The following is a 12,085-nucleotide window of genomic DNA, read 5'->3' as shown; positions in this document are numbered from 1 at the left end:
CCCTAGAAACGCCACTGGTGTTTGGTGAGTGTGTGGATGTGAATTATATAGGGGTGTGTACATGGTTCTGTGAGCGGGGGGGGGGGGGGGGGGGGGAGGGGGGGAGGTGTTTAGGACGGTTGTAGACGAGAGAGGCATATTATCATATTATTTAGATACGTGTAAAGACTCCAGAATCACGATTTTCTTTTCCAAGGAGTGGAACGAGGAGGGAATATGGATATTTCTTTTGGTAAACGCAGCAAACCCACACATATTATTACTGGGTTTTTTTATGAAGCAATTAACAGACAAGGGGAGGGGTTAGGGGTGATATGTCTAAAGATATGTCTACGGAGGATCTCTTTATACCTATTGCATCCTTGTGTACGAATTGTAGATTAGTTTGATTTCTTAATAGATTCCAAGAAGCTACTATAGGCTAGTATCTCCTTGATATGGCTTACTTTGCATGTAAGCCCCTATGTATGTGATGCGATTATAGGCAGCGTGAATGAATCTGGTCTTTGTATAGTCTTCTCTTAAGATTAAGTTTAGTGTTTTAACCCGTTCCACACAGGAGCCTGGTGGCCAGCATATTAAGTCTGTGGGCCCTTCAGAATTCAGTATGGAACGGGTTAACTCCTTGGCACATACGATTTTACGTAATCACGCAGCATAAGATCCACATCCTGCAAGCTTGGCTTTTTAGTGGAACACTCATTTCCATTGTTTGAATTACTCCTTCTTTTTGTTACCACGACAAAATGTGCATTGTTCCTATTTTTGTTATAATATCAGTCGTGCATTATTATTACGATTGTGTTCAATGAACTGTCCCTATCAGCTGGATGAATGTCAAATTGACACATGTACCGCTTTGAACCATTTTTTTTTTATAATGGAAACGAATTAACTATTGAATTGGAAAAAAAAATAAAGTGAGTGGAATACCATCGCTTCCCTTTTTTGTGTATTTGTTTTCTATAAGTGGTTGATTTGTTATTACGATTGTGTTAAAGGAAATTCGAGTACAGAATACCTAAGTGATTGCGTGGGTGACTGTGTGTGTGCGCGCTTTAGAACGACTGCTTTCCGATCATGCATCTATAATAAGTAGTGCATGTCGACTTTTACATTATCTTGCTGTCTACTTCCTTTCTGCTCATAGGAACATTTTTGGTTTTAGTGTATGTGTGTGTGTGTGTGTGGTGTATGTGCGTGCTTGTTTTTTTTTTTAGCGGCTTGTTGAGCGAATGGCACGTGCGTGGAATACAATCATATTTCCTAAATTTTTTATGTTTCTCATTTTCTTTGCTCAAAATTTTCATTATGATATATATATATATATATATATATATATATGCAATCATCTTTTCAATTTTCTCATTTATATGATTGTGATGACGAACTCACTTTCCGACAACGATGTGAAAAGAAAATGTTACTTGAAATTTGATATCCATTTGATTGGCGAGACGTGGATGGAGATGGATCCGTTGCTACCTGCGAGTTGGATTCATAACTAAGTACCGTTGAGTCCGCATATGTTGAATAAGGTAGAAACGCCCATGAAGAAACGCCCACTATTTATAATGTAGAAATATCCCACTCAAATGTAGAAAATATCAACCACTGGAATGTAGGAACGAACAGCGCCCGCTAATGTAGAAACGCCCACTAATATACTTAGTAGTAACAAAGATTCATACATCAACCACAAAATAATGTAGACATTATTTTGTGGTTGATGTATGAAACTTTTGCCTACACCAAACCCCTGAGTTTTATTTTGGCTGTAGTACCTGACATGCGAGTTCATTTTTTTTCCTTGAAATTTTCTGAAGAGTTCTTTTTTTTTGGGTGAAATTGAGTATACAAATAAATGTTACCACTGTGCGCCAATCACCTAATTAATGTACTCCGCCTCTGTGTGATTGTGATTCGTATAGGTGTGTGCACATTGCATTGACTATGACTTTCCAGCCAAAAACAGAAAAATTCGTCTGTCAGGAGGATTTTTTTTTCGGTACTCCTCCGTGTAGGAGGGGATTCCGTGAAGCCAGACGTAGTCTCCGCGGAACATATTCCCGACGACAAGATACAGACCGATCTTTCGGTCAATTCACCTCCCTGGTACTCCCATGCAAACTCATCTGTGAGTCCTCGGTAACGTGGTATTGCGCCATCATCTATCTTAGTGGCGGGGTTTGCAAGGCCTCAGGCCACAGGGTATGGCGAGATGGCAACGTTTGGACTGATATTATTTAGCCTCTTCTACAAGCCTGTTTGGAATACATATAATATAAGTGGGGGTTGCATGAATCCGGCATCTGAGAGTAGCTGAGGCGTTTCTATGGAGGGGGCGGGGATACCTGCTCTGATGTGTCTCTGTGTGTGGCATTCACGCTGAACGGTAGATTCGACATGCACGAAGTCGAGCTCATCTCGTAGCGCCAAGAATGAGGGCGCATTGTATTTGGTGCGAGATGCATACGACACTATACAACACATCTATCCAATGAAGATGTGGGCTTGTAGGGTCATACGCGATATCTAATCTACCGGGTTTACTGATTCTGTGAATGATCTGCTGGTCTGATGCGCTGTCTGCCACTGAACGTCCCGTAAAACAGCCTCATCCCACATTATTACGTTTGTGCTCTAACATCAGAACATGCCAAAGTGTTCACAGCGGGATAAATATATCGCAATCGGGCAGCGCGAATAGAAAACATCGCTCGATTGTAAAGACAGAAGTGCCTTGCTGCACAAGGTCATCAAGATGGCACTGGTTCCAAACTCGAGCCACATACTGTGACGTTAAGTGGCATAATCTGGCACCTACCGCGTCTGAAATCAGCTTGTCAGCATGGATTTCGCGAGATCTGATCTACTGAATATGGACGATGGTGAGTTTTGTTTACATTTTGAGTAGACTTATAAAACTTGAAGGACTATATTATAGTTAGATTTTCTCAATAACTTCCAAAGTAAACACAAAAAAGTCAGGAAAATAAGATTTTCTATCAGTTTTTTTTTCTACTTTCACTTACTATTAAGTAGGCTGTTTAGAAATATCAAATATCACGTAATTATTGTTCATTGAGTTTCAGGTAACTTGGTTCAAGTCAGAAAAAAAAAGTGATTTATCTCCTTGATTTTGACATTCATTGGCATATAACTGAACACAATACTTGCTGTAGGGATCTGTGAAATGATAGAAGAATATATACATATATATACATATATATATATATATATATATGTATATATATATATATATATATGAATATATATATAAATATACGGATATATGTATATATCACTGAAAAAAAGGGACATACCACTTTTATTTGATATAATTTATAACACAAAGCTGACGAGACTTTTTGTGTATTTTGTGTTCATAATTTGATCTCTTCATTTCCTCATGCTAATAGCCTGGACCTTGATTTATAAACAGTTTCACCATACTTGTGAATCTGGAGTACCGGTAATAGTTTGAGTTTGAGAATTAATCATAATTATAAAGGACAAACTTTAGCAGAGCTACCAAGTCTCACGCATTTTGCGTGAGACTCAAGCATTTAGGGGCCATCTCATGATCTCACGCATGACGCCCATTTTTCTCACGCATCGTCTGCAAGTCTGCAACTTGGGCCTATAATAATGAGCATAGCTCAAAAGATTAAAGTGATAGTTGCAACTGAAGGTATATTTCCCTTTTGTCTTTCAAAATAAGTAGAAAATAGTCACTTAAGTATGCACCTGATCGCACCATTAAGAGCTAAAAATTGAAAAAGCTCCCTACCTTGGGAGGCCACAGGGGGAAAAAAACCCTCCCACACCCTCTCTCGCGCGCACATTCGCATGCCAAGATGCCGAGTCATGAAAATCTCACTCATAAAATTATTTTGAACTTGGCATCCCTCCTTTAGATGTTACACCTTTAAAATAATATGATGCTGGACAGGGATATACATGCTATGATGATGATGATGATGATGATGATGATGATGATGATGATGATGATTATTATTATTATTATTATCATATTTGGCATAAGATAAACAGTATGTATCTCCATATATATTTATATCTATCTCTTTTCCTCCCTTTCAAATGTGATTATTAGGCCTAATCATGAATAGATATACAGATCAATATTATGTCTACAATGACTGCTCAAGATAGATAGTTGTTAAAGACAAGTGGTCTATGTAGATGGATTCAAGGCAGTCCTCACTGTGATAGATGTTTTCAATATTCTGTATGAATACCATTATACATGCTCTTCATCTACAAAATACACATCATACCAGTATGTATACTTCAGCATGAACATCTTTTATGTTTACTAATCGCCTTCCCTTTCAAACAACAATAATATCAGTTGCCATCTAGCTGTAGATAAGATTCAGCAGCATTATTTTGTTTGATGCAATAAACAGCACAATTAAGGCTATAAAAAGCTAGTTGCTTGGCCACCATAGGCCGCTTTGTGGTAGGTGTGCACAGTTGTCAATTGTCAATTGGAAACAATCGGAAACAAAATCTGTGGTTGCTGGTTGCATTGAGAAGTTGGTGACCATATGGACAAGTTCTTTAATTAAAAGTACAAGTTTTCTGTAGAGAGAATTTCTATGTGGCAACAATGGGCATATCATCATTATAGACAGGAGATCGCTGTCTACTCGAGCAGGTTTGACCATATGTGTAGTACACATATATGTAGAAGATACAGTCGAATTCGTGCCACCAAACAAGAAAGTTGGTGTTCAGACTTATAAAATGAAGGCATAAAAATATAAGACAGAGAGATTTTGCTATATATAGGCCAATAGCATTAGTTTTAACCTGTACAATTCTGCTAACAAGCTAATTTTTCAGGATAGGTCCATTAATATACACATATGTATGTCTCTGGAGAATAACATACTAAAAGTACTCATAGATTCTCCTTTGGCATTTTCTGTAATCCAAGATGGCATCCAAAATGGCTACCATTTCATATTTTTCTCATAATTTTGCAAATATCTATTGCCAGTATACACTTTTGATGTGTAGATATATGTTTTGAAACATGAATAACTCAGTAAAGTATATTCTGAGATTTTGAACCATACAAGAGCAAATAAAAACTGCTCGAGTTTTTTTAGAAATCCAAAAATGCTGCCAAAATGGGCATCATTTTTGGTTAATTGTGTATATTTTTGCAAGTAGGTATCACCAATACACACTTAAAATGTCTAAATGTATATATGTTTTGAGACACAAGGAACCCGAAATAAAATACTACTTCATAGCTCACTACAACAGGGTTTATAGTTTTTTAACAATGCGCATTGCATGTTCGCAAACAAAAATCGGCTCTTCTTTGAGCTTCAAAAAGACCTGAGCATTCAAACAGCCTACCTCTGTGAACAACATTTTGGATCAGTGTCTCAAATACTGATTCTGCCTTCACAAATTGATCATTAACATATCCTTTGTTTGCCTGCCTGGACATTGTGAAATTGTGACCATGGAAATGTACCTGGCCTTACACAGCAAAGAAAGAATGATGTTCCCCTGCCCAGTCCAAGGAAAAAAGCTCCAAGTGTGTTTCTACATGTTGCCTCCAAAGCAATAGTGGAAAGCATTCAGTTTTTATTCTGTGAGACAATTTGATTCTTTAAGATTGATTGTTTGTCTTTCAAAGTTGAATCCAAGAAAGTTACTAAACTTGAGTCAAAATTTTGACACATGATACATTTCAGGGTTGGATCCAGGAATTCTGTAAAGGTGGGGGGAGTCGCAACTAATATTTCTGGTGCCACTTCTGGGTTTCATTTCATCTTTTCTTTTTATTTCTTTTGTTTTTAAAAAAATAAGTGGGGGGGGGGGGGGTCCCCCTTGATCCGCCACTGCATTTAACCCATAGAGTAGCCCAATTACAAGTACTCAAAAAACGTAATAATAATGTTGTACTCTAAGACCCCTGTTTCACATATGAAAAAGCCAACGTGAGGCCGGCCTCAGGTCTGCCTCATTTTGGCTTTTTCGTATACACATGGGATGTGTAAAATGTCACACAAAACGTACTTGGGCCGGCAGACTTAGGGCGACTCCACTTCAGGCCACCTTTGGAGGTGGTCTGAGACCGACTCAGGTGGGGCTAGCCTTGGGCTGGGCCCAGTTTTGTGTAAATGGTTCTTGGCCCGAGGCCGGCTTTTGGAGCTATGTGATTGATTGATCACATGACCTCACACAGTACTATTATGCAAAAACCAAATATGCGCAAAATTTTGTTTACTGAAAGGGCGCCCCCTAGACTAAAGGAAAGGCTGGCCCTATGTACAAACAGTGTCCACGAGGAGCACTGTTGCTTGAAGCGGCCCGAAGTACAGGTGTAAACAGTTCGCAAATAGGCCTCTGGGCAGGCACAAAAGCAGGCCTTACTTGGGCCACCTTTTCTGTGTAACAAGGGTCTAAAGAAACATGCATCTCTCCTCATTTCTACACAGATTTTATCTCTATTCTTAGACATTTACTGCCTGTCTGGTAAGTAGGTCCTAAAAGAAGGTCCCTCACTCAACTGTGCGTTATTGCAATGATAATCATACCACGCAGTTTCAGAATGCTAATCTCCTGAAGTCTGTCATCAGATTTTCAAGATATTACAGATATTAAAGTATCTCATCTATCACATAATGTCTGTGCTTGTCAGGCCTCATCAAAATTGAGAGTTTAAAGGATCAATCCAAATTACCCACTGACCTAAAGAGTCAGGCCGCAACCACACTGCTTTCAGACATCAAACCTGAAGTGCTGGCATATCTTTAGTATGGGAGCATGGCATCACTTTTGTGATGAAGCTGTCCTCATATTGACCTCTAGCATTTTTACCTCTGGCATTTTTGCTTCTCAAGTTCTGATATATTTTTCTGTGCCATTTCTACCTCAGATGTACCTGGTATTCACATTGAACCAATATTGCATCTCATGTATTAGCATGAATTAGCTTGAACTGAATTTATTTGACTATAGAGAAAAATGCTTAGCAGTAGAAATAGAGAAAAATAATACGTAATCATGACAAATGGTACATGGTCAGGATCTCATAAAAAGCAAATCTGCTCATGATTGGAGTCCTTGTTACGATCACAACAAATTGTTACAGTCTAACAAATTATGAGTGAAGTAAGAAATTGTACAGACATGCAAGCAAAGCACACACATGAACACCCACATACAGAGAGAATGAGAGTGAACAGAGCAGGGAAGAAGATGAGAAAATATATAGCTTTAGATGAGATAAGGTAGAGAATATGAAAGGAAATGGAAGTATACATGTATACAGTAGATGATGACTGAAAATAATTTAGTGTCAGAGAGCAGTAACTGCTTTTGATGCCATCATGTCATGTAGTGGTTCTGAACATTTTCTTGTCACCAAATTTAGATTCTCTTCATTTTCCTTCTCTTGCTCACACAGGATTTCATATTTCTGTATGAATGTCACTGAATTATACATTTTATGTGCAAACCTTGTTACACAACTTTAGGGAAATGGTATGGTAGGTCTGCTTGTGTTAGAACTGATCACTAGAAACAGTAAATGTGTCAACATCATAGTATAGTAACAAATTTATCTTAGGTATGCAGATGCGGTTATAAGGATCATAAAATTATGTACTTGTAGTTCCTGAACCAACTGATTTTTTAAAAAAGCTATGAATTTCATAGATTATCCTTCTATGATATCAAAATAAATGATTTATGTTTAAAGCAGGTTAATAACACAAAGTTTTTTAGGGCTTTGGATTGACCAAGAATTATCCTGGAAAACTCATGTTAATTTTGTAAGTAAAATTTTGTCGAGAAATATTGGAATTTTGAATAAGCTCAAACATTTCTTTCCTGTTCATATTTTACAGAGTATATATTCTTGTTTAATATCTCCACACTTTAATTATGGAATTTTGGCGTGGGGAAATGCAATTCACTCATTACTAGATTCCCTTCTCCGTATTCAAAAGCGTGCAATAAGAATCATAAACCACGCCGGATATTTTGCTCATACCAATTGTTTTTTCCATCAAAACAGAATTCTGAAAATTTCAGACCTATCTTATTACAATCTCAGAATTTTCATGTATAAACTAACAACTAATGAATTACCATCTGTTTTTATCCACATGTTCAAAAGGAATCGCTCTATCCACTGTTATCCCACTCGCCAGAGTGACGCCTATCACCTTCCCCGTACTCGCACTATTTTTGCAAAGAAAACAATTATATTTACTGGACCCAGATATTGGAATGATCTCTCCCTCTAGATATCACTTCTTCCTTATCTGTTTTCACCTTCAAACGCAAATTAAAACAGTTATTACTTAGTGGATACACACTACCAAGCTTTTAGCAACCTTTTATGCTCCCAGTCTTTTGTCCTTGTCCGCAGCACCAAGTTATTCAAGTTATTTCATGGTACCGATACATCTTTCAATAATATAGCATTTTTGTTATTCAAACAAAGCGAGATTTGTATGCAGTCTGGTTTGTGCGATATCTATGTGGTTCATTAGTTTATTACTCATCAATTTTTTGTACTAGTGTAATTTTAGTTGGTCAAGACAAACATATCCGTTCTCCGTGTAAAATTATATGCCTATGAACTCGGGAACCTACAGTTTTACAAGCTTTAAAGCTTTTATGTAGGCCCCATCATATTTCTTATACTTACTAGTGACATTTTCACACGATATGACCATGTACATTTGTGTCAAGTATATTTTCTTTTTCTTTTTCTTCTACAATCAAAAGACGTGATTGTATATATTTTGTATTCTTGTTTTGTTGTCAATAATTTTGTAATCTCATCATTGAGAAAATGGAAATATGAAATAAATTTGAACTGAATATTTTGTGAGTTTCACAAACATATGAGTGGTCTTTGACCATTATTGTAAAGAATATATTACCTTTGTCGGAAATGAAGGACTAATTGTAAGAAAACATGCCAATGCTTGTATGAATGTGTTGTTTGAAGCATTTTGAGAAGAAATGTCAGCTAATTTGAGTCACTGTATGCAGCTTTTTGATAAGCTGCTTTAACTTATAATTCAAAAGAAATTGAGATTGAACTTCTGTTGAAGACAGGACAGCCACAGATATTATCTGATCTTTGTGGGTAAATTTTGCCTGAAGCTACATTATATATTCTGAACATTGAAAGCAAAATCAGATTTGAGCCAGATGCCGTGAAACCTGAATCTAAGCTGTGGAAGACCATTTCACCATTCCTTTTACTTTTTCCATGTAAATCTATGCACTTTGTCTTGACAAAAGGTTTTAAAATTGATTTGTTTGTAATGTCGCGACAAGAACAAACACATTTCATGAATCTCCAAGCTGCTTTGTTTGTTTGTTTGTTTGTTTTTTGTGTGGAACTTTTAAGCAGAGAGCATACCGGTACCCATCAATATTCAACATGTTTCCTTCCTGCACACTGCTGAAGCATTACTTCCGTTTATATTCAATAGTTTTATGAGAAAGGGGGAAAAAAAGAAGATCGGAACAAAGAGCAGTGTAACTTGCTAATGAGCAAGGCGGGTGGAAAATTGCGAGCTCTGCAATTAGCAAGTCAGCAACTTGCGCTGGATAATGAGAGCTGACATTCTGCTGCTGGACTGTGGCATGTCCGGTACAATGCACCAGAATCTGTAATGAATTTGGCTAACAGCATACTCATTTAGGCCTATATTTGCCTATCTTATCACTTCAGTGCCAGTGTGTGACACCCAAGGAAAGTCACATAGTGAAAAACAGAAGAATATTGTAACATTTCCGATCTTCCAAGCAATCCCATAAATAGCGATTGCTTGAGTTTGCCGGAAGTAGCCTCTGCTGCTTGGACAAATTGCGGGTAATATAGGTTCTCATGGTATAGGAATTTCAGACCACAATTTAAAATATCAAGAAATATGTAACAATTGCCCACTCTGCAAACAGTGTTACTACCTATGTGACTTGAATACTGGAAAAAGTGGAAACTTTAACCGAATTCATCTTTTGCGCTAGAACAATTTTCATGAACTTCAGTTTTAATTTCTCAGATGAGATTATTTTGGTACATATAATCCATTACTACCCATATGAGGTAGTTTTGCCAGGCAATTGTGATTGTTATTTTGGTTGGTCGTCAAGGACAGCGGGCAATATTAGTGGATATTTTCCCTCTTCCGGGCATGGCCATAAACTTTACACGTAAACACTCTGGTCAATCACCAAGAGAAAATATCGAAAACCGCTAGCATCCGGGCACTTGAGCTCACGGTGATGAAAAATTTACTGTTGTGAGAGTTTCTCACGGAGAGGTTTCCGCGATGCAGGACAAACTCGTAAATTTAGAAGACAATCGCTGCACCGTATGTAGGCGTGTGTCTGACTGTGTGCTGACTGTTACTTGCACAGCATACTTGTGTTTCGCGACAGAGGGTAAATTCCCACGAAAAAAAAAAGGACGATCGCTGCGACTGTGTGAGCACGCTGAGTACCTGAATTGTGCACAGTGGTGTAGGGTTCAACCTGGCGCCGAATGGATTTTGTTACCGTAAATCGGGAAGTTTACATTGCATTGATTTAAGTTACTGCTTGAAGATGCCTGAAATGGGTAATAATAATAATATGGACTGTCTACTTTCGGGGGATACGACATTTATTGCCCTCACTAGAATTGTATTGCCCTCGTCCTCGACTTGGGCAGTACATTTCTAGTTCCGGTAATAAATGTCATATCCCCCTCAATGCCAGTCCATACTATATTATTATCATACTTATTAGTTACGCATTAGCATTTTCATGTGAAGGAGAAACTTGCAAGGACTTCCATATGGCAAAATATTCCTTGCTCAGATGATACACAGAGAATGGCTGTCAAGGCTTGATGGTGCGTAGTAGTGGTCCATGTCAAAGTTATCGTCAATGACAATATAGAGTTGTATTTTAAGATTCTTATGTAGTGTCATTTATTGTTTTGTGAGTTTGTCTGGGGCCATCTTACCCGCCAAGCTCTGTTTATGAAGATGGTTTTCTACATTTCCAATATAGGATACTATGATTCTTTACAATATATAATCCAACTCGATGTGTTCTTTATCGCACAATTCGCGTTCAATTTGACATTGTTGTATGTTTTTCTCCCTATAAAGTTTTCTTTTAATAAAAATGTACCCCACAATGTGTATTAATGCGTTGGAACAGTTCATATGATTTATGACTTATTGTCAAATTTTGTTATAAAAACATTGTATTGAAAACGTAATGCAGAAATGAACTGAACTGAACTGAACGTGGCCCCACAAGCTGGAATGTTTCCAAGGTTCATGGCAGCCCAGTACCAACCTACTTTTCCAGCATGAATCATGTAACAGATTCCAGGGGCACTTCACTCGAGGGAATATTGCAAACACATCTTTCCTTGTGGTGCTGGAATACAGTCAAGCATATATTAACCCATCGAGGACGGTTTGATTTTGCTACGACACGCATTTCCCATAGACGCTTGCCGAGTATACTCGGAACTCGTCCTCAACGGGTTAATGAGATTTGATTTGTGACAGTGAAGACCCAATTTCTTGTTATAGAGTAGGATGTATATTAAAGGGAAGAAAAATTGGCACAGTGATTATGAATCTCCCCAAGTCGATTGTCAAGGTTTCAGATCAGTTGCATTTTTTAGCTTCATACTAGTGTTTGGTAATGCTGAATTATGTTTCTGTGTGGAGATATTTTTCATCAGTCAACAGTACGCCGTACTTTGAGTTAAATTTAAAGTACCATTTAACAAAACAAAACAAAACAGATGGGGGCTGCATATAGCATCAAATGGAGCACATTTTCAGTGAATTCAAGTGAAATAGATAAGAGATTTATTAAGCACAGTTTCATATAGCATCATATTGCATTGTGCTATGTAGACAATGAAATAATGCAGTATTTGTTATGTCCTCGTCTAGCCTTACCCTTTGTAAGCAGTGCCTCTTCCATTGAGGAATGTGATTAATTCTCAGGGAACTATAGTGCCAATGGCTAGACTGCAATTCTTTAATCAATCACA

The 12,085-nt window shown here is 37.6% G+C and overlaps 1 protein-coding gene across 1 annotated transcript in view; it reads left to right on the top strand.

Annotated features, from left to right (window-relative positions):
* The first annotated feature begins 2,751 nt into the window (after positions 1–2,751).
* Positions 2,752–12,085, top strand: part of LOC139740019 (uncharacterized) — a 56,673-nt gene continuing 47,339 nt past the window's right edge. The window contains exon 1 of the mRNA XM_071650616.1: positions 2,752–2,891. Coding sequence (XP_071506717.1) covers positions 2,852–2,891 — 40 coding nt within the window. The 5' untranslated portion in view covers positions 2,752–2,851. The remainder of the gene's footprint in view (positions 2,892–12,085) is intronic.

Source organism: Diadema antillarum, unplaced genomic scaffold, assembly GCF_040938485.1.
Source record: "Diadema antillarum isolate AM-2024a unplaced genomic scaffold, OU_Dant_1.0 seq00000825_RagTag, whole genome shotgun sequence".
Classification (NCBI taxonomy): domain Eukaryota; kingdom Metazoa; phylum Echinodermata; class Echinoidea; order Diadematoida; family Diadematidae; genus Diadema; species Diadema antillarum.
This window is presented reverse-complemented; position numbering and strand designations above follow the sequence as displayed.